Genomic DNA, 27,110 nt, shown 5'->3' on the forward strand with positions numbered 1-27,110 from the left:
ACTTTATAACACTCAATTGTGAGTTCTGAAGTCAGAATTAAGAGATATAAACTCGCAATTGTAAGAAAATAGACATTTTTCCCTCAGAATTGGACTCTATATCTCACAATTCTGAGAAAAGAAGTCAGAATTACTAGACTTTATAAATTAGAATTGAACGTTTCTATCATGCAATTCTCAGAAAAGTCAGAGTTGCGAGATGTAAACTCTCAAAAATGTAGAATTGTGAGATACAAAAAGTAACATTTGCCTTTATAAAAAAGCCAGTTTCCGCAACTTAATGAAAAATAAAAAAGGTTATTGCGACTTTTTATCAGAATTGTGAGATATAAACTCACGATTGCGAGTCATAAATTTAGATTTGCGAGATAGAAACTCACAATTCTGACTATTTTCTCAGATTTCCATGATATAAACTCACAATTGTAAGAAAATAGTCTTTTTTCCCCCTCAGAATTGGACTTTATAACCCACAATTGTAATTTTATAACTCATAATTTTGAGAAAAGAAGTCAGTTTCGAGATGTAAACTCTCAATTGCGAGACAAAATTTAGAATTTTGCGATAAAAAAAATTAACAGTTACCTTTGTTTTAAAAAAAAAAAAAGGTAAAAAAGGTTATTGCCAGTTTTTATCTCACAATTCTGACTTTTTTTCTCAATTGTGAGATATAAACTTATGATTGTGAGTTATAAAGTTAGATTTGCGAGATAGAAACTCACAATTCAGACTTTTCTTTTCTCAGAATTGTGTGATGTGTGTGTTTATATCTCGCAATTCTGACTTTTTTCTCGTAATTGTGAGGTAAAAACTGATAATTGCGAGTTATAAAGTCTAATTTTGAAGGGGGAAAAAGACTGAAAGAGCCCAGCTTCAATTTTTTGATATTCTGGTCTCTGTATATCTCATCAGATTATGAAGCGAAGTATAACATACTTTTTCATAAGCAATAATATAATCTGAAGTATTGTGATTGTCCATCAGTCTTTCTGCCTTCTTCACTTCACAATTAATTGCTGGCTACACGTGAACCAAGCAACTCTGCCAGTTTGTTTTGTAACCAGGGCAACAACAGAAGCATAGCAACAGTCGAGTCAGACCGAAGCGGTTTGTGTTTTTGGTAACCACGTATTTTGCCCGCCAACATGTGCGTGCGTGTGTATGTTCGTGTGTCCCGTCCCAGACGGCGATTGGTTGCGATATTCCCTGCTGACATTATAAGCAGTCCTCACTCGCAGCTGCATGGATAAACAGAGGTCTAGAGAGGTCATAATTGTGCTCTCGAAGAAATGAGGTCACTATTTCAAACTCCCTTCCTCTGCTATTCTCACATTTCACAGAATGCTTAATAATCTTGTGAAACATATATGATTTAATATTGAATAATTTTGATACAGGATTGAGAGATGTGTTTTATGTACTGTTGACATTCAGTAATCTTTCAGAGACTTGCTAGATATGCAGCCACTCTAAAACTGCTGAACGGCTGTTTGTCTAAATTCGACAGGAAGTTTAGGTGCAATATTGCCTTGCGTATGTAATCATTTTTGAGGAAGTTGGCAGGGCCATCCATCACAGTTGGTGTAGTCTCGTGTGCGGTATAGGCCTATAACCACACACATTCATCTTACCAGTTCCAGGCCTGTGATATGAATGCGCTCACTGAAGCATGGACCTTATCTTTGAATCGCATGCAAGTTTGGACTTTACCCTGATCAGATTTTTTTTAATCTATTTTTTTGTGAGATATAAACTCATGATTGTGAGGAAGCCTGGGAATTTTATGTGGAAAATTTCTGAAACTAAGCACATTGTTCTATTGAAATGCTTACTTTACCCTTCTTCGTATTTTAGTCATAATAAAAATGATTGCGCTTACTATGTTTTGCTTTCTTTCTCCAGTATTTTGCTTCATTTTTAGATAATTGAATAAAACCAATGAAATCTGAGCTGCACCTACATCTGTCCGTATCGTTAAATCCAGTGGCCTTGATCTGTCACTGCGACCCAGCAACGTCCTGAACTCCACATCTCGCTTTACACAATATCGCTGTTACATTTTACTGCCTCCTTCTGCATCATTTTGTCCTAGTATTTTTTTTTTTAAAGATTGTTAGAATATCCTGCCCTAAATAAAAGCAGATACACTACTGTACTGCTTTTTTAAAAATGTTTTTGAAGGAAGTCTCTTATGCTCACCAAGACTGCATTTTTTTTCACCAATTATATTAAGGGAAATATTATTATTTTTAATTAGAAAAAGCTGTTTTAATGTATTTCAGAAATGTAATTTAACAATTACAATTATATTGTGGGAAATATATAAAAGCCTGTTTCCACCACTGAATAAATTTAAAAAGGTAATCTTACAATTCTGACAAAAAAGGTAATCTTACAATGCAAGTTTGCATTTCGCAATTCTAAGAAAAAACTTACAATTCTTAGTTTTCTTAGAATTGCGTGATACAAACTCAGAATTTTGACTTTTTTTTCTCCTCAGAATTGCGCAATACTCACAATTCTGACTTTTTCTCCTAAGAAATTACAATTTTGACTTTTTCTCAGAATTGCGATACAAACTCACAATTCTGACTTTTTCTCCTCAGAATTGAGTGATACAAACTCACAATTTTGACTTTTTCTCCTCAGAATTGAGTGATACAAACTCACAATTCTGACTTTTTTCCTCAGAATTAGGTATTACAAACTCGAAATTCTGACTTTTTCTCCTCAAAATTGAGTGATACAAACTCAGAATTTGGACTTTTTCTCCTCAGAATTGAGTGATACAAACTCAGAATTTGGACTTTTTCTCATCAGAATTGAGTGATACAAACTCACAATTTGGACTTTTTCTCATCAGAATTGAGTGATACAAACTCACAATTTGGACTTTTTCTCCTCAGAATTGAGTGATACAAACTCACAATTCTGACTTTTTTCCTCAGAATTAGGTATTACAAACTCGAAATTCTGACTTTTTCTCCTCAGAATTGAGTGATACAAACTCAGAATTTGGACTTTTTCTCCTCAAAATTGAGTGATACAAACTCAGAATTTGGACTTTTTCTCCTCAAAATTGAGTGATACAAACTCAGAATTTGGACTTTTTCTCCTCAAAATTGAGTGATACAAACTCAGAATTTGGACTTTTTCTCCTCAGAATTGAGTGATACAAACTCAGAATTTGGACTTTTTCTCATCAGAATTGAGTGATACAAACTCACAATTTGGACTTTTTCTCCTCAGAATTGAGTGATACAAACTCACAATTCTGACTTTTTTCCTCAGAATTAGGTATTACAAACTCGAAATTCTGACTTTTTCTCCTCAGAATTGAGTGATACAAACTCAGAATTTGGACTTTTTCTCATCAGAATTGAGTGATACAAACTCAGAATTTGGACTTTTTCTCATCAGAATTGAGTGATACAAACTCACAATTTTGACTTTCTCAGAATTGCGATACAAACTCACAATTTGGACTTTTTCTCCTCAGAATTGAGTGATACAAACTCACAATTCTGACTTTTTTCCTCAGAATTAGGTATTACAAACTCGAAATTCTGACTTTTTCTCCTCAATTGAGTGATACAAACTCAGAATTTGGACTTTTTCTCCTCAGAATTGAGTGATACAAACTCAGAATTTGGACTTTTTATCATCAGAATTGAGTGATACAAACTCACAATTTTGAATTTTTTTCCTCAGAATTGCGTGATACAAACTCAGAATTCTGACTTTTACAGAAATTCAAACAATCAATATCATTTTGTGGCTCTTTAATGTGTCATGACACATCACTGTATTGCCTCATTAGATCGATGACACGTGAACCGATCGTCTTTTCTTAAAGCACAAAAAAAACATGAATGAACATCAGAATGTATTTTATTTCAACCGCAGAAAGACGTCAGATGATTGGTCAGATCGCCTGTCAATCAAGCTGTTGATGGGTCAATTTTGAGAAATAAACTCGCACTTCTGAGAAACAAACTCACAGTTCTGACTTTTCTAATAACACGCAATTGCGAGTTAAGTTAGAATTGTGAGATATAAACTTGCAATTCTGAGAACATGTCAGTCTTTTTTCCTCTCAGAATTGGACTTTATAACTCGCAATTCCAAGTTTTTATCTCACAATTCTGATGAAAAAAAGTCTGCAAATACAAACTTGTCAAATTACAAGCTTTTTTCCGTGAAAACAATTTCTTCATGTCTTAAAATGGCATGAATGTAACTGCACCCTTACCACATTTAATATTCGATGATCTATGAAAATGATAATTAGCACCAAATCAGACCTGCCCCACTTTCACTCAGTTAACTGAAGCAGTTAAATGCTACACAATGCCAAGTGGCAGTTATTTGGATAAATGGTTATCACTATGTCATTCATTGCAGTTTTGAGAATGAATTCATGAGTGAGCATATTTAAATTCTGATTGATTTAGCCTTGAAAGCGTGCAAAGAGCGCTCATCTTACATGATCTCATTCCTCTTAAACACCACTGATTGGCCATTCCGTTTCAGTAATCAATTGATATGCCTGTGATTGGCTACATTGCTTAACAGTGTAAAAGTATTCTGTAAATAGAAACCTTTGACCAGATATGAAAAGCCCAGCTTGCAGGTTGAAGAGATTGCTTAAATGTTTGTGATGGTAAGAAACAGGGACTGTTTTAGGAGTTTTAAGTTTTAAGCAGAAAATTCTTGGCAGTGGTGTTGACTGATGCATTTGCATATGGTTTGTCTTTAAGCATACTAAAAACACCAGATAGAAATGTAAACAACAAGAAATTTTTTTTTTTTTTTTTTTTTTAACCACAGGGTGTCTCTAACAATTACATTGTCTACATTATATCACTTATTTGTATCACAATTAATCGTCAGCCAAAATGTTACGTTTGTGAAAGCCCCAGAAGGTAGGGAAGGACTAGTTGATACTCCCAGTCAGTTTCTGAGGGAGTGTTGACATTTAAGTGTCTTCAGACTACATTAGCCAAGGACCTCTGATTTGTACAGTCAATAAAAAAATTCCTTTTAATTGCTTCACTTTCACAACGGACGCCGTTCTTTCCCGCCTTCTGGCACATGTTGTGTTTAATGTAATATTGACAGCATAATCTGCGTTCAGGAGTTGAGGCATGTTTTGTCTGTGTGATCTGACAGACCCAATGTTCTGTGTAAAAACTTAAGGGTATTTTTGGGTAAATGTTTTTTCCGTTTCCATATCCATATATTTTTAATCTATCACCCACCAAAATAATTTTCCTCCCATAATAAATTAACCCGCACAGAAAAGTTAATTCGCCCTGAGACTTAAATAACTCCCACAAACCCACTCATGATGTTTCCTGACAGAATAATAAATAAGCTCTGGCTTATGCACTTTATGATTATCTTGACATTGGTGTGGAATAATCTGATGTTAGAAAAGAAAATGGTTGCCTGGCTTTCTAATGAACTCATAAGCTCATCCAAAAGGCTTTCCCAAAAGCATGCTTAATGTTGGATCCTCTCCACAAAGCAAAGTAAAATGGAGCACATATTAAACTTGAGTGCAAAGCACAACATCTTGACAACTGATTCTTGTGTGTCAGCTTGTCTTGTTGTTTTTCTAGAAACTTTAGAGTAAATTCTAACACTTGACTAGCACTTGATTTGTGACGGTTGTGCGTTGTCTAAATGTAGAGGTTTTCTAACAGCACATGTGGGTTGATGGTTCTGACTTACGACGGTTTACAGCTCAAACCAGCTTCTGTGGTGTTGATTCGCTTCCTACGGCCAGTCAGGGTTTAACTGGATCTCAACTCTGTGTTGCTAGGCAACAGATATTTTTATCCAGGTTTCATTTTTATGTCAGAATGTAATCTGCTATGATGGTATCTTACATTTTAAAAATCCAAGTTTAACACCTTTTCTTGTTCAGTCACTTTTGTCAAAACTTGTGGCATAAGCAAAAAGTAATAATATTATTTTTTTCTGTTTCTTTCAGGAAAAGAGGAATAGAAGTGGTTCAGGTAAGTGAATTAATTTTGTTTCAGATGTTTATCACAATCACAAACTGAAATTACAAACATTCTTCCGGTCGCCTTAGTGCAGAAGCACAGTGGCATGCGAAAGTTTGGGAACCCCTTGCAGAATCTGTGTAACTGTGTAACTGAATAATTTTGACAAAATAAGAGAGGTCATACAAAATGTGTGTTATTTTTTTTCAATTTAGTACTGTCCTGAGTAAGATATTTTACATAAATTATGTTTACACATAGTCCACAAGACAAAAAAAATAGCTGAAATTATGTGGATGATCTATGCCTTTTTTTTAATGGTGGTTGTTCATGAGTCCCTCGCTTGTTCTGAACAGTAAAACTGAGCAAACAGATACACAACTATTAAAAAAGGTTCAAACATTCACTGATGCTCCAGGAGGAAGTGCAATGCATTAAGAGCCGGGGTGAAATCTTTTGGAATTTAAAGATCAAGGTAAATTGTACTTACTTGCATCTTTCCCGGAAGACAAATTATCTTCTGTTGCTTCCGAAGGGCAATACTAAATGGAAAAAAAATGATATTTCAACAAAATAAGAACAATTTGGACATCTTCATCCTGTTCAAAAGTTTTTACCCCCGGCTCTTAATGCATCGTGTTTTCTTCTGAAGCATCAACGAGCGTTTGAACCTTCTGTAAAAGTTGCATATGAGTCCCTCAGTTGGCTTCGGTGTGAAAAGATGGATCTTAAAATCATAGTCACTGCTGGTAAGGGTTCAAATATGCAGAAGATGCTGGAAAACTGAAGAATCTGCAGGACCAGGAGGATTTTTCTGAAGAACAGTGCTCAGTTTAGCTGTTCAGAACAAACAAGAGACTCATGAATGACCATCACAAAACACAAAAAAACTGTCGTAGATCACCCAGGTAACCACACACAGTATTAAGAACCAAGAGCGTTGTTTGAAGGGGGTTATTTTAGTAATATTTAATATTTAACATCTTTTATGTAAAATATCTTACTCAGGACAATGAGTATCTTACTAAATAAAAAATAGCATACATTTTGTATGATCTCTGTTGTTTTGTTATAATTATTCACATTTTCACAGATTCTGCTAGGGGTTCCCAAACTTTGAAGTTGAACTTCATGATAAATATTCAGCTCTAGCAGATAAAATCAATCAATAACTTGAAGTTCATTCGTTACACAATAATACAAACAGTTTTGCAAACTGTTCCAGAGACAGGTGTCAGGGCTCGAAATTGCGACAGTTTTGGTCGCATATGCTCCCAAAATTTAATCTGCGTGACTTCAAATCATATTTGGGAGCATTTGTGCAAGTGCGAGAAATTGTTGTGTTGCGACTTGGTTTCATTTCTTTCAAACTTTCGCTAGCCTAACTGCCACACAGAGTGCTGTGAGCTGATACTCTCTTTTGATTGTGGACGATTAAAAGGTCTCCACAATCAGCTTTTGAAGAAATCTACTATATTTCGTGCTACAGCGTACATTCTGTCAGATACAATTCTGCCGCCTCCGACTCAATATACTGTACAACGTGGCATACATTCACATCAAATGATTACTCAGCGGTAGAGTTCCACTCATGCAGGGGCGTAATTTCCACTCGGGACACACTTTTCAAAATCCAGTTGGTGTCCTCCCACTTTCAAATGGTTTTGTTGAAGTAATCTCTTGTATTGTAGAATGCACGCTCCGCGTTGTCGAGAGTTTCGTGCGATCGTTAAAATGAAACCAAAAGTAAAACGCGCACGCGCATTCAAAAGCAATTTTAATACCCCACGTTTAGAGAGCGACTCCCCAATGCTCACGAATTAGGCTACATAAAATATCTAGGCTGTTATTAGTATGTGGGCTATAATAAGTTGTGTAGTGTCTATAGCGCTGTATCATGCTTGAAAAATTCGGTCTCCATTTGCACTTTGAATATTGAAAGAGTAGCCTACTTTGATCATGCCTGCATTTATTGCCTACACGACTATGAAAGAACTGTCGTTTATTTTTTGTTGTTTATACTGTAGATTGTTTAAAAATGCAGCAGTTCTCTAATTTAAATGGCTCTACCTATAATAGAGAAAACAAACATCTTGTTCACTCATATTTTCATTCATTCTTGTCCCTTGCTTAAGGCGTAAAATATATAAAAAAGGCTTTCACAGTCAGCCCATTTGCTTGTAAAACATCTGCAATCCGAATCGACCATGAAGAATCAAGATCGGCGCATTACTAAAAAGAAATTAGGTGCTCCTAAAAATTTTTTGGTGCTCCTAACTTTTTGAAGTTGGGAGCACCAGTGCCACCAAGTAAAAAAGTTAATTTCGAACCCTGGGTGTGCAACAATTAATCAGTTTATCAGCAGCAGCAAAACAAATGCTAGCTCCATAGAAGATAATTTATCCAATGCAGTTTTCATGGTTGACAGTCAAACACCTGCGAAGTTAAAAGTAGCCCTTTTTGAAGATAAAACTTTACATATGCCACTTCTCTGATTGGTATGATTATGGTTAGTGTAGTACTTTCCTTGGAGTTTAGCAGCAGAGTGCAACAGTTGGGTTCTGGATTTTGATTCCGCCATTATTCGATGACGCAAAATGGTTGCACTCAGTGAGCTACTGGCGCTGCCTGTTCCTATTTTTACTACATCACAACAAAAAATAAAATACTGATACAATGTCACATTGTGCGTCTTTTGGTTGTAATTTTTAGCAGCACTTCTTCACAAGTCTTCACTGATTTCCTAGCGATAAGAAGAGGAGAAAAGAATGGGAAGATGCCTCTGGACGAACAAAACTTCCTAAAGACCCACGTCTTTGTTCTCTCCACTTTAGCCCTGATGCCTTTGAGGCTTTTAGTAGATCATAGCTACTGAAAGAGCTTACAAACTGCAGAGACAAGAAACATTAGATGTCATCCTGGCAGGATGCAAACATGCAGACGCTTGTAATGATGCCGTAGGCACTGAAGGTGTTAGCTGTGGTCATTGTATCAGTATTTTATTTTCTGAGTTGTGTTGCGGTAAAAATAGCATGAGGTAGCGGCAGTAGCTCGCTGAATGCAACCATTTCACATCATTGAAATAATGGTGCCCCCATAGTCCAAAATATGTATAAAACGATGTGGATTTTTCAGATAACGTAAATCTTTCATGGGTTTTAGTAAGAGACATCATTTACATTATATTAAGCCATACAAGTCTTAATACCCAGGGGTTTTTTATATTATATATATTTTTTTATTGTTGTGATGCACCTCGTAGCTGGCTGGTATACAAAGACTTTTTAAAAATCCCTATAAGAAAAATAATATCAGACCAAAGCCGCTGAAAAAGTGAGCGGGCACTAATGCAATCTATTAATGAATAAAAAGATAAAATCTCACTGACTTGGGCCTTCTGGCATATATAGCAAGCTTTAACCACTGTGTTCATTATAGGTTTGTCTTGAAAGGTTTATGGGAAGAACGTTTTGTAGTAGTTTACAGTTGAACTAGAAAGATGTGTCGGCTATGCAGCTGTTTGCGTATTACAGTGGACAGATGAACTGAATATGTGAATGAAATGCCTAGGGCCTGTTGATAATCTTAGTGGCTGTTGCTCTATTCTTAATTCCTAGGAGATTGAGCAGGTGTTTAGTACTGAGAAGTGCTAAACACAAAATATTTTGTCTCTTTTTTGGTTTAGTTTGTTTTTGAAAGTGGAAAGTGTGGTTAGCTTGTTTTCATTAGAGATACTGTTTTGATAGTAAGGCCCAAATTGTTCTCATTGGTTTTGGCTAAGCATGCTAATGTTAACATTTGAACATTCAACAAACCCAAGGTCTGGTAAGCATTCCTTTCACAATCAGACCACAGCGAAATCCTTGCCAGTAAAACGAACATTGTGTTTCAGCAAATGACAACAGTGAATATGAGCTTTTAAAGATCCTCACAGATTTGACGTTAAAGATCACAAACTCTCACTTCGCACAAGCATTACAATTGAGCATAATGCTATTGTTTAGCCTATGAAATCAGCTGTTTGACTTCCTTAACCTACAATGCAAAAGGAGAGAACTTACAGTGACATGTTATATCGATAGTTCCTCCATTAATACGAGTTGCTGAAAAGAACACAATAAGCTGTTGTTGTAATCACAATATCATAGAGGCTTAAAAGTAACCACATAGCATGCACATAGAAAACACTAGTATTATAAAAATTTAGCTGTCTGATTCTGAGTTCTGTCGTTTGACCTTGTTTGCTCTTAGCAACGTCATTCAGTTTGACATTTACTGTAATCAGGGCTCACATCAATGTATTAAAGTATTTAAAAAGCAAGCAGTCCCTTGAGGCTGACCTCACGTCTTTTTATTTAAGTGTGGGAAAAACAAAGGCAGGAGTCTCTGGAGAATAAATAGCCCAGTATAGGCTCCTTGGAATTGAGAACATGTACTTTTGAGGACTTTCTATTGACTTCCCTTTACTTGAAGTTCCCACAAAAATGAAAATTGGATTATTGAACCCCACTGACTTTCATTATATTAAAAAAACATTTAGAAAACAAACTTTTTTGGGGTGCCCTCTAATAGTGGACTAACGAGAAGAAGCTTGGTCGACCAAAATTTTATTAGTCACTTAGTCGCAGGGTTCAAATGCACACAAATGCTGAGAAACCAAACAATTTGTGGGACCTGAAAGATTTTTCTAAGGAATCACAAAAAAAAAAAAAAAAAAAAAAAAAAAAGCTGTGTAAACTTTTGAATGGGGCAATTTTTATAAATTCAACTGTTCTTTTCTTTTGTGGACCACGTAAACATCCCTTATATGAGATATATTATTCAGGCCAGTACTAAATAAAAAAATAACATGCATTTTGAATGATCCTGCTTATTTTAGTAAAATAATTTACATTTTGCAGATTCTGCAGGGTGTATGTAAACTTTTGACCTTAACTGTATATTCTTTCTCTGACCTTTTTCTAGCTTGTCCCCCATTTGTAAACTGTATTTTTTAGTGTGGAATGTCCTCACATCTACACTGTGAAAAATCATTAAAAATATGGCACAGTGTACTGTATCAATTTGAAGGAATTTTCTTTATAGATTGTTCAAAATTTTGCATGATTGAATTTTAAAACTTCATCAAGATGTGATTTAGATAGAAATGCACTATAGTACAGAGATTATACTTTTTTGAACCTCTAAGTTCAAGTTGATTTGTTTTGAGCAAAAGCGTTCATTAGAACAACAGGGTTCCCACGCGTCCTGGAAAACACATGGAAAATGAGAGAAAATAGAAAATGTCTTGGAAAATCTTGTAGTTGTCCTGGAAAGTTATTATTTAAAAAAAAAATTGTGTTCTCCTTTAGCCAAGCCTGAAACAAATAATGCTAGTAGTAGAAAATATTCGAACTGGCATAAATCGTAACTGGCCAGTTTCTGCTCCAAACGCGCGATTAGAAATCAGCTCTTTTGTTTTATTTCATTTCAGCCGATCTCTGTTCCGGACTTGCACACAAACTGTATTGCAAGCATTTTCCAAAATGTCATTTGCGTGGAAATATTATGAAGTCTGTAATGGGACATTAACAAAGCTCGAGGGGTGGGGGTTTATATGAATGTATCTCTAAGGGGAACTCAGAGAAGCTTAGGTGGTACTTTCTGTTCATCTTGCCACTATATTATCCATATTAAAATATTTAGGTGCAATGCTGCTTTATTTACAGTGGCAATCAGCACTGCTGTTCCATTAATATAATTCCGATAACGATATGAACAATATTTTAAAGCCTCAGAATTACTGCCAAGAATGCCCAAAACAGAAATACAAACTTCTGAAAAATGAGTTTGCCAAATCTATGAAACCTCCTTCTATAAAACTATATAATATTTTAGGAAAAAATGGTACAAATAATGTTTTTTATTTGTATTTAGCCTTCATACAAACAAGAAATGTGAAATCACTGTCAAATAAACATAAGACTTCCAGGCTCACCTTATTAATGATAATATATTAACTTAACTACAGTATAATATGCTGTTTATTCTTATAGATTGAAAGAAAAGTAATTCAGCCAGGAAAAAAAATAGAAAAAGTGCTCAGAGTTGCTACAGAAAACAAACAAAAACAGAAGAGCAACAACAAAAACATGCTGCTGTAGATGGGGTTATTGAAAATACCAAATTCATTGTCTGCCAGTAGGAGGCACTTTTGGAGCGGCAGAAACATCAGTTTTTCATTTGACCTCTTTAAAGCAACATTTAATTGAAAATATTTGAAAAATGTAATTTCTTTCTTTAATATTATTTCTTAGCATAAATAATTAACTGATTTATCTGATAAAGTTCTTTTCATAATGAGTGTACATTAAAAACTTTAACTATAAAAAACCTCTCTTAAATTAAATGTGGCGATCTAAAACAGTGATTCTAATCAAGTTTTAGAAATCTCACATCATTCAAGAAAAAGCACACTGCTGATGTGACATCATCACTAGCACACCCTGAGCATGTCTTTATTCACGAGGCATATCGGCATCATTTTTTATATTGGGCAAATGCCAGTATTTGCATTTAATGCCTTTATCAGCCAATTCTGGTAACAGTCCGATAATATTGTGCAATCCTAAATGTCTGTGAAACTACTGGACAATATCCTGGCAAAAAAATCACCAGTTATGTTTTTTTTTTTCTTTAAACATCAAAAGTTTTGAGTGATTTTACAATATTACCAAGGACAGTTTGTGAAATCAAACATACCAAAACACACCTCAGTCAAAATGTTTATTGTTGTTGTAATAGCGCTCGTCATCTCTCTTCCCCTCCTGTTCTTGTTGGCCAATCTTATGTCTGTATAATCCAGTAAAGTTGTAATACATTCAACCACATTAACCTGCACAATGACTTCATCTGGCTCATTTCCCCACTAAACGCTACATGATTCATGTTTAATCCTGCAGCTTTGAGGCTGTGAGACTCCATTAGGATGAAGAACGTTTCCGGTTCCTCTCAAATGCATTGGTCCACGAAGAATCCTCTAGGTTGTTTTTTTTTCTTTTGTCTGATGCATTTGTGTGGGCATAATGTGATGAATAATTAGTCAAGGCACTCTATCATGGTTTTCATCCATTTACTGTGGTCATCTTCATGTGCTTCACATTATTCCCAGAGATACAGACTCTAGGGTACTTATCTGTCTTCTCAGTGTGCTTTTATTCTAATTTCCCACTTATTTTCTAAGATGGATCCATCAAACATGAACGCTGGCTGGGAAGAGTGTCAATATTTCATGAATGAGGGAAGATTAAAGAGTGATGACACCAACACGGATAGATTTACCCCCTGCCTTGCCTTCTTTCTTCTATATGAGGCTGTTTTTTGGTTTTATAAACTGAATATTTTACTGTAGTTGCAGCGAATGGAACATTTTACTGTAGATTTTTATATAAAATCAAACTGATGCCAAAATTTCAATCGTAATACTCAGTTGTGGTTATATTGCTATTCATCAGTACACATAATTCTAAAAAAAGATTTTGTTTGTAATTTTGCATCAAAATGTAACAACTTGCTCTGCCTCTGAAACATTTGCTCTTTTCAGCTGACATCTTAGAGGCCATTAAATGCATCAAATTCTGGAGTTATGTTCATCTTCAAAGCTCTAATGTAGGTATTTTAATGAAACCCAAGAGATTTGAAAGTTGAGGCTTCATAAAGACATTTTAAAGGTAATCGGTATGAATTGAGTAGTATAATCCAAGCATTTGAGTTTTTGTAGGAATTGAGATTTATTCTTACATGTCAGACAAGAACAGTTGAGCTTCCATGTACTATATTTGATGTGATCTACCTAAATCTATCACAATTTTGGTAGAATACACTTTCAAAGGACAGGAATCTCTTAGATTTCATTCAAAATATTTTAAATAACGGAACACCATTTAACTGTTAACAAATTGGCCTCACCCAGGCAAAAATGCATTCCTTGTGGGTTTTTTTCTGTGGTTCGTTAATGCCTTACTTTCAAAGCTACTACTGCTGCTTCTAATCATCTCTCATCCTGATGATTTTAACTCTGAATGACAGCTTTAGGATGTTACTGACTGAACAGCTCACCTAAATTCATCTTTGGGTTCTTATTCTGCACGTCTCCTCCGGCAGCCATCTGCGGGCATGAGTCATCAGTGCAGCGCTGGGTCAGTCTCTGACCTCTGCCTGCTCATTTCTGCCATCAGCGCTCATGCTGGGAGGAATCTGACATGTTGTGAATAGATATAGATTCAGATTATTTATATGCTTATAAATTTTGTTTGGTTATTTCTGGTTTCTGGCTTTGTGACATTAAGTGAAAATGAGACATTGAAAGGCATTTTAAGGCAGAGCTAGACGTCATAGATAGATAGATCGAGGTCATGTGGCGCCTTGAGTAGCAGGCAGACAGACGCTGGTGTTTTGTTACTTGTGTGTGTCTCGGTTAGCGTAAAACATCATGAATAACTGATTGCTTGTGTGTGACTACACAGACGTGAATGTAGAAAAGGAAGTGGCTATCAGCATCATAAATAACGGTACAATACAGTTGAGGTCAAAAGTTTACACCCCCCTTTCAAAATTTGCAAAATGTTAATTATTTTACCAAAATAAGACGGATCATACAAAATGCATGGTATTGTTTATTTAGTACTGACCTGAATAAGATATTTCACAAAAGATGTTTACATATAGTCCACAAGAGAAAATACTAAAATAATATATAAAACTGACACCGTTAAAAAGTTTACATCCCTTTGATTCTTAATGCTGTGTTCTCACCTGAAGGATCCACAGCCATGTTTTTTTTTTTGTTTAGTGATAGTTGTTCATGAGTCCCTTCCCTGCTGAAAAAAAGGTATGTTTTGCTGGGATGCTGGTTTTAGCTGGTTTATGCTGATCCTTTGCTGGTTTATGCTGGTCCTTTGCTGATTTAGGCTGGTCCTTTGCTGGTTTATGCTGGTCCTTTGCTGGTTTATGCTGGCCCTTTGCTGGTTTAGGCTGGTCCTTTGCTGGTTTAGGCTGGTCCTTTGCTGGTTTAGGCTGGTCCTTTGCTGGTTTATGCTGGCCCTTTGCTGGTTTAGGCTGGTCCTTTGCTGGTTTAGGCTGGTCCTTTGCTGGTTTATGCTGGTCCTTTGCTGGTTTAGGCTGGTCCTTTGCTGGTTTAGGCTGGTTCTTTGCTGGTTTAGGCTGGTCCTTTGCTGGTTTAGGCTGGTCCTTTGCTGATTTAGGCTGGTCCTTTGCTGGTTTATGCTGGTCCTTTGCTGGTTTATGCTGGCCCTTTGCTGGTTTAGGCTGGTCCTTTGCTGGTTTAGGCTGGTCCTTTGCTGGTTTAGGCTGGCCCTTTGCTGGTTTATGCTGGCCCTTTGCTGGTTTAGGCTGGTCCTTTGCTGGTTTAGGCTGGTCCTTTGCTGGTTTATGCTGGTCCTTTGCTGGTTTAGGCTGGTCCTTTGCTGGTTTAGGCTGGTTCTTTGCTGGTTTAGGCTGGTCCTTTGCTGGTTTAGGCTGGTCCTTTGCTGGTTTAGGCTGGTCCTTTGCTGGTTTAGGCTGGTCCTTTGCTGGTTTAGGCTGGTCCTTTGCTGGTTTAGGCTGGTCCTTTGCTGGTTTAGGCTGGTCCTTTGCTGGTTTAGGCTGGTCCTTTGCTGGTTTAGGCTGGTCCTTTGCTGGTTTATGCTGGCCCTTTGCTGGTTTATGCTGGTCCTTTGCTGGTTTAGGCTGGTCCTTTGCTGGTTTAGGCTGGCCCTTTGCTGGTTTATGCTGGTCCTTTGCTGGTTTAGGCTGGTCCTTTGCTGGTTTAGGCTGGTCCTTTGCTGGTTTATGCTGGTCCTTTGCTGGTTTAGGCTGGCCCTTTGCTGGTTTATGCTGGTCCTTTGCTGGTTTAGGCTGGTCCTTTGCTGGTTTATGCTGGCCCTTTGCTGGTTTATGCTGGTTTAGGCTGGCCCTTTGCTGGTTTAGGCTGGTCCTTTGCTGGTTTATGCTGGTCCTTTGCTGGTTTAGGCTGGTCCTTTGCTGGTTTATGCTGGTCCTTTGCTGGTTTAGGCTGGTCCTTTGCTGGTTTAGGCTGGTCCTTTGCTGGTTTAGGCTGGTCCTTTGCTGGTTTATGCTGGCCCTTTGCTGGTTTAGGCTGGTCCTTTGCTGGTTTAGGCTGGTCCTTTGCTGGTTTAGGCTGGCCCTTTGCTGGTTTAGGCTGGTCCTTTGCTGGTTTAGGCTGGTCCTTTGCTGGTTTATGCTGGCCCTTTGCTGGTTTAGGCTGGTCCTTTGCTGGTTTAGGCTGGTCCTTTGCTGGTTTAGGCTGGTCCTTTGCTGGTTTAGGCTGGTTCTTTGCTGGTTTAGGCTGGTCCTTTGCTGGTTTAGGCTGGTCCTTTGCTGGTTTAGGCTGGCCCTTTGCTGGTTTAGGCTGGTCCTTTGCTGGTTTAGGCTGGTCCTTTGCTGGTTTAGGCTGGTCCTTTGCTGGTTTAGGCTGGTCCTTTGCTGGTTTAGGCTGGTTCTTTGCTGGTTTAGGCTGGTCCTTTGCTGGTTTAGGCTGGTCCTTTGCTGGTTTAGGCTGGCCCTTTGCTGGTTTAGGCTGGTCCTTTGCTGGTTTAGGCTGGTCCTTTGCTGGTTTAGGCTGGTCCTTTGCTGGTTTATGCTGGCCCTTTGCTGGTTTAGGCTGGTCCTTTGCTGGTTTAGGCTGGTCCTTTGCTGGTTTAGGCTGGTCCTTTGCTGGTTTAGGCTGGTCCTTTGCTGGTTTAGGCTGGTCCTTTGCTGGTTTAGGCTGGCCCTTTGCTGGTTTAGGCTGGTCCTTTGCTGGTTTATGCTGGTCCTTGACCAACAACATGACCAGCATAAACCAGCTAAAACCAGCATCCCAGCACCAAAACATACCTAACCAGCAAATGTTGCTTTTTTCAGCAGGGTTGTTTGTCCTGAATAGATAAACTGCCCGCTGTTCTTTAGAAAAATCCTTCTTGTCCCAAAAATTCTTTCATTTTCCAGCGTTTTTGTGTATTTGAACCCTTTCTGACAATGTATGAATTTGAGATCCATCTTTTTAACCTGGGGGCATCTGAGGGACACATATGCAACTATTACAGAAGGTTCAAACACTCACTGATGCTCCAGAAGGTAAAACTATGCATTAAGAGGCGGGGGTTGAAAACTTTTGAACAGAATAGAGAATGCTGGAAAACCAAAGATTTTGTGGGACCTAAAGGATTTTTATGAAGAACAGTGGGCAGTTTAACTGTTCAGGCCAAACAAGGGACTCATGAACAACTATCACAAAAACAAAAACACAGCTGTGGATTATTCAGGTAACAACACAGTATTAAGAATCAAGGGGATGTACACTTTTGAACAAAGTTATTTTTTCTCTTGTGGACAATATCTAAATGTCTTTTATGTGAAATGATTCAGGTCAGTACTAAAATAAGAATAACATACATTTTGTATGATCCCTCTTATTTTGGTCAAATAATTAACATTTTGCAGATTCTGAAAGAGGGATGTAAACTTTTGACCTCAACGGTATATTAGCATTGAAGAAATATTGAAAAATTCTATGCAATGGCGGTTGACCGATTATCGGGCTGGCCGATTATCAGTGCCGATATTAAGCATTTTTACGGTTATCAGTATCGGTCATTTTCAAAACTGATTTGCAGATTTTAAGGCATTTAAAAAAAGGTTTTTGTCAGAGCCCTTGTCATTCCTTATTTTGACATTCATTTTCATTTTTACACCAGACATATATATCTGTTCAAAATATTGGTCTTACTTGATCTGTAATAATCGGTATCAGCCCTAAAACACATTTTTTTTATTCAAGGCAAAAATTAAGAAATATTTAACTGGCAACCCTAGTTAATAATAAATGTATTTAAAGCAGCATCGTTTGGGTGTGAAGGACAGTTGTCAATAATATGTATCAATAAAAATAAATATAAAAATATTCATTTTTTTTTATTAATTTGTAAAATAAAAATAGTTTAAAAATTGAATAATGATAATAATAAAATGTATATATTTTTTTAGCAGCTCTGGTTAATGTGAACACAAAACTGTATAAACAGACCTCTATCAAAAGCTCTGCTTTTGATCATATTTTTACATTATTAATTAACTTATTATTGTTATTTTTATTATTAATGATGACAATGATACTTCAGTTTTTATAGTTTTGTTATAGCAGTTTACTTGTTTAATACAGTCAAACCAAAATTTATTCAGACACCTATTTGCTATAATTTAGAAAATGGTAATAAAAATTAAATATGAGTTAAACTGTGTCAGAACAAATTCATCTTAATATCAGATAACTTTGATGGAAAGGTATGTAATGGATTACAATCAACCAAAAATTCAGACAACTGTTAGCATGACAATATTTATACACCTATCAATGCTTTGTTGACCAATTATCAAGCAATACTTAATTTTTTTCAGTCAGTGGTGTAAAAAGGTCACATTAGCAATTGAAGAAAAAACACTACTTCACCCACTAGTAAAAAAAAAAATATATATCAAAAATTATATCTGGTGTCTAAATAATTTTTGGTTTGACACTGTTGTAAACAAAACTCTTTAAGATTATATGAGTGTTATATTAATATTAAAATATTGTTTTATAACAGACTACTAACAAAGCTCTGCTTTCAAATGTAAAATTCACTGTACAATACTGTACTGTACTGTTCTGTACAGTTCAACACTTGAGAAGAGATTTCCTCATAAGTCTATGATGAAATACCTGTACTAGTAAGAACTGATCTGATCTGATTATATCACTGCATCGATTTTCCACCACCTGTCTTTTATGAAGTATTATAAGTATCTCTGTAGTATATTCTATATTAGAGATCTGTCTCCTGTTACTTTATAGCCCCTCTGTGTGAAGGAAGAGCTACTGTTTAGCCAACAAACTGTCAGAGAGTGAGTTGTGGGTGTTGTACCTTGCTTAGCAGGGACAAACACACAATAGTAGGCCGTCAGGGGTGTGTTTCCACTGTCCGCATAAGGCTTGCCATGGAACGGACTGTCCGTGTACAGTAAGCATGAGATTATCAGAGGCAGAACAGGTTTGTCAGCATATCAGCACCTTGGGATTTGAGCTTTGTGTAGTCTATGCCTGACCACTCGGGTGCTGGAAACAAAGTGGAAGGGAAAAAAACAACTAAATATAAGGCCACTTTGGAAGTCAGATGGGTTTAAACATTCATCCATACAAGGAAATAAATTGTGTCCCCACAGCTCTCGGCTATAAATAGTCTATTGCGATTTTTTTTTTTAAATGTAAGGGTTATGTAATAAATGTATTAATTTTAAACATGCAACTTGTGGAGTTGAAAATAATTTTCTTATTTAAAACTGTTTCCTTTTTGTTCTAATACAGTATGTCACAAAAGTGAGTACACCCCTCACATTTCAGCAACCATTTGAGTATATCTTCTCAAGGGACAATACTATAGAAATTAAACTTGGATATATTTTATTTGATATAGTAGTCAATGTGAAGCTTGGTGGTATGTTTGGTATCGTAATCATGTTTGAAAACTGCTGTTCGGCCTAGTTTCTGGAGGGAAGGCATCATGTTCTGCTTCAGAATGTACAGTACATAATGGAATCCATGTTTCCCTCAATGATCTGCAGCTCCCCAAAACCAGCAGCACTCATGCAGCCCAAGACCATGATGCTACCACCACCATGCTTGGCTGTAGGCAAGGCAAAATTTTCTTGGTACTCCTCACCAGGGCATTGCCACATATGCTGGACACCATCTGAGCCAAACAAGTTTATCTTATAGTCTCATCAGACCAGGAAATGTTTCCAGTAATTCATGTTCTTGGACAGGTTGTCTTCAGCAACCTGTTTTTCCTTCTGGCTTCCTTCTGAGACGACGGCTATGCAAACTGACTTGTTGCATTGTGCGGTGTATGGTCTGCGCACTGACAAGCTGACCTTCTACTTCTGCAAGCTTTAAAGCAATGCTGGCAGCTCCTTGTGCATCTGTTTTTTGAAGCCAGGCGCACCTGACGCACAGAACGAGTGCTCAACTTTGTTGAACGACCCTTGCAAAGTTAGTTTCCGATTGGAACCCATCTTGGGAAACCTCTGTATGACCCTGACCGCTGTAGTGTAACTCGGTTTCAGGGTGTTACTGAACCTTACCTGAATAGCCTTGGCCATCTTTGTGGAGAGCAACAATTCTAATTCTCAAATCCCCAGAGTTCTGAGATGCCATGTTGAACAGCCAGTGGTCAGTATGAGAGAATTGTACTTTAAGCTCCTAATTTTAGCTGCTCTAATACAAGATACACAACTTTGTATGGTCCTGTCAAGCAGACAAAAACATAAACATGATGAATAGGACATGTGGCTTTGCATGGTTAAACAACATACTGCTGTTATCACTTAGGGTGTACTCACTTTTGTTGCCAGCTATTTTGAAAATAATGGCTGTATGTTGAGTTATTTTCAGAGGACAGTAAATCTATTCTGCTATACAAGCTGCACACTGACTACTCTAAAATATATCCAAGTTTTATTTCTATAGTATTGTCCCTTGAGAAGATATACTAAAATGTTTGATGAAATGTGAGGGGTGTACTCACTACATACTGTATATAATAAATATATATAAATAAATGCACACACATATTGATTCATTGGACTGAACAGGAAAGAGTTCATTCTGCAAAAAAGTGCTTTCTGCAAAAGCGACTCAACTTTAACACAGTTTGCTTAATTATGCTTGAACTCAAATTCTACAAAGATACTAATTATGTCAACCATGCATTATTATCACTGTGAAAACACAGACTGTACACTCAGCAGACATCAATTTGTTCAGTACATATGGTGTTAATTTGTATTTTAACTGAATGGTATTTAACATCATCCCTTTTGCACTGCTTTAGATTCATACTGTGACTGTAAAAAATGACCTTTCATCTTTTACTTCTTTGCAGCTTGACCTGAGTCAGCCGTTAGAGGAGCAGGGTCCCCTGGACGTCATCATTCACAAGCTAACAGACCTGATCCTGGAAGCAGACCAGAATGACACCCAGTCTCTGCTGCTGGTCCAGCGTGTGCAGGTAAGAGACGTGCAGTGGGCTTGTCTGAGCATGTAAGGTGTGGTCTTCAGCCCCTGCCTAGATCTACAGCTCTGATTAAGGTGAAGGAATTTGAATCTGATTAAAGGCTGGAATACACGAGTTTTGCCCCAATATACTGCAGTATGCTGATTGGGGTTGACAGATTTTATAGAAAATCACGTAATGTATGACCACAGACTCAGATTTAATTTTATTTATCTGAATTTAATCTTTGTGTCATTCACTTATAAGTGAAAGGAAGTTAAAAGCCATAAAGTTTCAATCTCATTTTCAGTTTTAAGAAAAAGACTACTTTTTGTTTCCTTTTAATATCTAGTTTCAGCGTTTGCGATCGAATATCGAATGCGATATTGAGCTCGATATGGCGTACCTTGTCAGAGATTTACGTCTCTGTGTATTAATTGCCGCTCCAGCGGAACCTGAGCTGAACGCACGTGATGGAGATTTACTACTAATCAAAGTACCGGCTTCATTGACTAAACGCGCCTCACAATATCGTCCGATATATTGTCCAGCCCTAATATATATATATATATATATATATATATATATATATATATTATTAAATCTTGTCTTATTATTTTTTAATTTGTACAGTCGTGGCCAAAAGTTTTGAGAATTACATAAATATTGGAAATTGGAAAAGTTGCTGCTTAAGTTTTTATAATAGCAATTTGCATATACTCCAGAATGTTATGAAGAGTGATCAGATGAATTGCATAGTCCTTCTTTGCCATGAAAATGAACTTAATCCCGAAAAAAAACTTTCCACTGCATTGTTAAGAAGGCTTTAGGACATCCAAGAAAGTCCAGCAAGCACCAGGATCGTCTCCCTAAGAGGATTCAGTTGCGGGATCGGAGTGCCACCAGTGCAGAGCTTGCTCAGGAATGGCAGCAGGAAGGTGTGAGCGCATCTGCACTAGGGCTGTGCAATATGGACAAAATAATCATATTGCGATTTTTTTGAATGAATATTGCGATTGTGATTTTATTTGCGATTTTTTTTTTTTTTTTTGCTTTTTCAAACAAGCAACATACATACATTCTAAATGTATTCAGTGCACAAGAAGTGCATAACGAAACATTTCACCATGAAATAAAATAGTATTAAGTTTAATAAACAAAACTGTAGTAAAATTGTCTTTAAAACAGACAACATAAAATTAGGGCTGCAACAACGAATCGATAAAATCGATAAAAATCGATTACTAAAAGCGTTGGCAACGAATTTCATAATCGATTCGTTGTGTCGCGCGACGCAGAGACATTTGGTTGTTATTATATATATTTTAAAAAAAAAATTGAGCGCAGAGCGGAGTGGACACATTCGGTCTCTCTCCCGCACTGATGCCAGCAGAGTTCGGCACCTCATAAGCTGTGTTTCCATCCAAAAATGCGAATTTAACTTATGCGCAAAACTGGAACATTTGAGCATAAAGTACCGTTTCTACATTATATATATATGCTGCCCCGATTTATATCAAACATGTTTGATATTTAAGCCAACTATGGCTAGCGTACTTTCACAGCAGCCAATGCTCGATCGCAAAACAGCTGCTACGGGTCGTTGGATAGTGGAGATGGAGAAAACTACTTCTATAGTTTTTGTAACACTGTCTGTCTGTATAATGTGTCGAAAACATACCACAACCGTAAGGAGAAAGAGGAGCTCTGCTGAGGTGAAATCGTCTCAGTTTTGAATAGGGCTGTGACGGTGACACGTTGTTTTTTTATATATAGCCTACACTTCAGTCAGTGAACAAGCAGCCTAAAAATGCCAAAATAAATCAAAGAAATAATATATTTAATTAAGAAAGTAGCCTAAGAGTATTAAATAGGCTATTAAACAAACATTCCTTGTAAAAATGTCCGACAGCTCATCAATTTTTGGCCGACTGAATTTCCAGTCCGACTGTCTTTTTTTCTCTTTCTCTTCCTCATTACACAGCTGCTGTTTTAATAGCAAAGTGATTACATTTATTTTCGTTCCTTTAGTTTATAAAGTTAATTTAGAGATATATTTGGAACACTTTTTAAAGTTATACCTAGCAAACAGCGGCAGACAGATCAAAAGCCTGCTTAATTCATCGCGATTTAAATTAAAATCCATTGATATAAAAAACTTAAAACATATCACAATATTAGTTTAATCATTCAATCAAGATAATTCCAAAGTTTGTGCGGAGAGAAGCGCGCTTTGCAGGACATGGAGACGCCAGTGCAATGTGGAATTTCTTTTTTGCTCATAAAGGTAAGAGTAATTTACCACCCGGGCCGGAACTGTAAAGGGTCTACCTTAGTTTGTGTGTACTAACAGTATCAACAAAATGTGCTCTTAAAGAAAACAAACAGAATACGCTTGATATCTTTGGTTTAAACAGGAGCGCTTCACAATAATTAACCGAAACCCAGGTAATTGCCTCACAAACACAATATCTATAGAAAGCTTTAAATTATTATTTTACTATAAAACGAAATAATTAAAATCGAAAACAAAACTCTTTCATTAGCTAATCCATAAAGATGCATTAGGCATTAATGAGCAGATGGCAGGATCGTCAATTTCATCTTTGCAACACTGAATCAGAAAATACTACTTTATTAATAAGTAATTCGAATATTTTCTTAATTTTTGCCTTGACTCATTCATGGTAATTACTTTTGCTGGGGCTTTGAGGCCAGTTTTGCGTGCATTTGAATGCGGAACTCTTCCAGCTGGTCGCTGCTGATGGCAGGACACTAAACACCGCCATGGCAGAATGAATGTAGCAGAAAGTTAGTCAAGTTATCCCGTTCCAGCGTGCAAAGTCACATGACTTTTTTAATGCGCACTGAGGAATTTAATTTGAGAGGCTTCTTGATGGGAAATGCAGCATGTACACCACAGCAAGCCGCTGTCTTGACGGATAGTAATTTTAGTTTATTTAGTCTATATATTTGGCAGATGTAAAGCATACATGTGTATGTTTTTTGTGTTAGTCCATTTTTATTTTATTATTATTATTATAACAGTTCAAGGAGCAACATGTTCGTGCACTTTCTAAAGATTTTAGTTCTGTTTTTGAATAAAGGGTTGTAAATCCCTTTTTTTATCCGATTCATCGATTAATCGAAAAAAATAATCGACAGATTAATCGATTATTAAAATAATCGTTAGTTGCAGCCCTACATAAAATAAATAAGCCATTTTACTTTTTTCCCGGTACTTTAGCCTACTTTGTGCAAGAACGAATACATTCATTTCAGTGGAAAAATAAGTCCAGGGTTGAGGGTTCTAAAATCTTTTGCTTTTTTTTTTTTTTTTTTAGAAATTCTTGTTTTAATTTTTCTGATAATGAAAAAGCATAAACATTTATTTATTTTTAATCAAATGAAAAATAAACCCTTTTAATTTTTGTCAAACAAACAGAAATTTACTGTTAAAATCAATGCGTGGAAGAAAAATTATGTTCAGTTTAAAACGTTTAAATAATAATTAAGTGGTTAATCTTGTTGTAATATTTTTTTTTTATATCATATATATTTTTTTTATGTAAATTATTTAAATAGGAATATATAAACACCTACATTATACTGTACAAAAGCAATACAGGACTAATATTGTTCTGTTACATGTTAAACCGTACTTTTATTTTGACAGGTTGCAGCGAAGTTTCTGTGTATATGCTGCTAGTTTTCTCAAATGAAACGGTAAAAGTGAAACTCACAGCAGCGATTTGGCGATTGAGTTTATCTGTTCATGTGAGATGCAAATGCCAAAAATTAGCGGGAGCGTCACGTGTGCTTCAGTCTGCATGTAGTAAAGAAATAAAACGCGTCTCCACCATTCATACATACAGAATGAAACGGAACATGCAGGATTCATGTTAAAACGGTCTTTTTGCATTTCAGTTTTCACAGACATTTGAATTAAGTGACAGACCAACTTTTGATTTATTAATCCAAAAATCGACGAATTACGTGGCATTCCGCGCTATAGTAAATTAGGTTTTTATGAATGGAGTCCGCGATCCAGTCCGTGTTTTCGTGGAGGAGACATTGTAATCACGCGACCATGAAGAGACAGAAATTACATGCCTTAGTGTAAATAAGATAAACAACATAAGGCAATTTAGTATGTTTAATAAAATAACTATGTATAGACCTGTTCTATAGGAAAGATAACCTTAAATGACTTCTATTGTGATGTGGCGCTATATCGAAAATAAAATGAACTTGACGTTCAAGGGGGGCGGGGGTGCCGTTGGGGGGATAAATAAAATCGCAGCCTTGTGCGGTTTAGAAATCGCATGTGCTTAAATCGCGATTTTTTTGCGATTGCGATTAATTGCACAGCCCTAATCTGCACGCACAGTGAGGCGAAGACTTTTGGAAGATGGCCTGGTGTCAAGAAGGTCAGCAAAGAAGCCACTTCTCTCCAAAAAAAACCCATCAGGGACAGATTGATATTCTGCAAAAAGTATGGCGAATGGACTGCTGAGGACTGGGGCAAAGTCATATTCTCAGATGAAGCCTCTTTCCGATTGTTTGGGGCATCTGGAAAAAGGCTTGTCCGGAGAAGAAAAGGTGAGCGCTACCATCAGTCCTGTGTCATGTAGGCCTGTCGCGATAGTCGATAAATCGATTAATCGCACGATAAAAAAAATGACCTCGATAATTTTTCCGGCCGCGATAATTTCATTTGCATACTTGTTTGTTATCCGCGACTGAATGACAACTCTCGTTTCCTTAGCGTAGGAGAAGCGAACCCTCTTGTCAGTTGCATTGTCTTCTGTGTGGGGAGGCGGCGCTTGTCAGTCACATGGACTTTGTGTGGGAAGGCGGGAGTGCTTGAGGCGACTGCAGAGAAGAGCAAAAAGACGAGACGCAAGTTGTGACATGGAATTGGTTTCAAAGCCAAACGCGCCAGCTGCCGTGTGGGAGCACTTCGGATTCAAACCGAATGACCGTGGTGAACCACTTAACCTGAGCGAGCCGGTATGTCGCATTTGTTGTAAAACAGTATCGACTAAAACCGGTAACACAACAAACATGCACATGCACCTAAAAAACAATCATCCGTTGCAGTTTTCCCAGATTGGGAATTTTTTTTTTTTTTTTTTTTGTTAACAGAGACTGAGAGTCCATTGCTTTTATTGTTTTTGGTTGTTTTGTTCATTGTTATTGTGGATATTTAAAATGTTTTCCATTTTCAGTGTTAAATAGTCTAAAAATAAACGTTTTTGAATTTTGAAAGGCGTATATGTGCATTATTATGCCATTATCATTATTCTAGATGAAAATGGTCTCAGATCGACAATATTATCGTTTATCGCGATAATTTCTTGGACAATTTATCGTCCAGCAAAATTTGTTATCGTGACAGGCCTAGTGTCATGCCAACAGTAAAGCATCCTGAGACCATTCATGTGTGGGGTTGCTTCTCATCCAAGGGAGTGGGCTCACTCACAATTTTGCCCAAAAACACAGCCATGAATAAAGAATGGTACCAAAACACCCTCCAACATCAACTTCTTCCAACAATCCAACAACAGTTTGGTGAAGAACAATGCATTTTCCAGCACGATGGAGCACTGTGCCATAAGGCAAAAGTGATAACTAAGTGGCTCGGGGACCAAAACGTTGAAATTTTGGGTCCATGGCCTGGAAACTCCCCAGATCTTGATCCCATTGAGAACTTGTGGTCAGTCCTCAAGAGGCGGGTGGACAAACAAAAACCCACTAATTCTGACAAACTCCAAGAAGTGATCATGAAAGAATGGGTTGCGATCAGTCAGGATTTGGCCCAGAAGTTGATTGAGAGCATGCCCAGTCGAATTGCAGAGGTCCTGAAAAAGAAGGGCCAACACTGCAAATACTGACTTTGCATAAATGTCATGTAATTGTCGATAAAAGCCTTTGAAACGTATGAAGTGCTTGTAATTATATTTCAGTACATCACAGAAACAACTGAAACAAAGATCTAAAAGCAGTTGAGCAGCAAACTTTGTGAAAA

At 36.9% G+C, this 27,110-nt stretch overlaps 1 protein-coding gene across 3 annotated transcripts in view; it reads left to right on the forward strand.

Annotated features, from left to right (window-relative positions):
• itpk1b (inositol-tetrakisphosphate 1-kinase b) overlaps nt 1–27,110 on the forward strand; it is a 68,528-nt gene that overhangs the window by 15,013 nt on the left and 26,405 nt on the right. For all 3 annotated transcript variants that reach the window (XM_073826738.1, XM_073826737.1, XM_073826739.1), the window contains 2 exons: nt 5,999–6,023; nt 20,969–21,094. In XM_073826738.1, coding sequence (XP_073682839.1) covers nt 5,999–6,023; nt 20,969–21,094 — 151 coding nt within the window. The remainder of the gene's footprint in view (nt 1–5,998; nt 6,024–20,968; nt 21,095–27,110) is intronic.

This window comes from Garra rufa, chromosome 21, assembly GCF_049309525.1.
Source record: "Garra rufa chromosome 21, GarRuf1.0, whole genome shotgun sequence".
Lineage (NCBI taxonomy): Eukaryota > Metazoa > Chordata > Actinopteri > Cypriniformes > Cyprinidae > Garra > Garra rufa.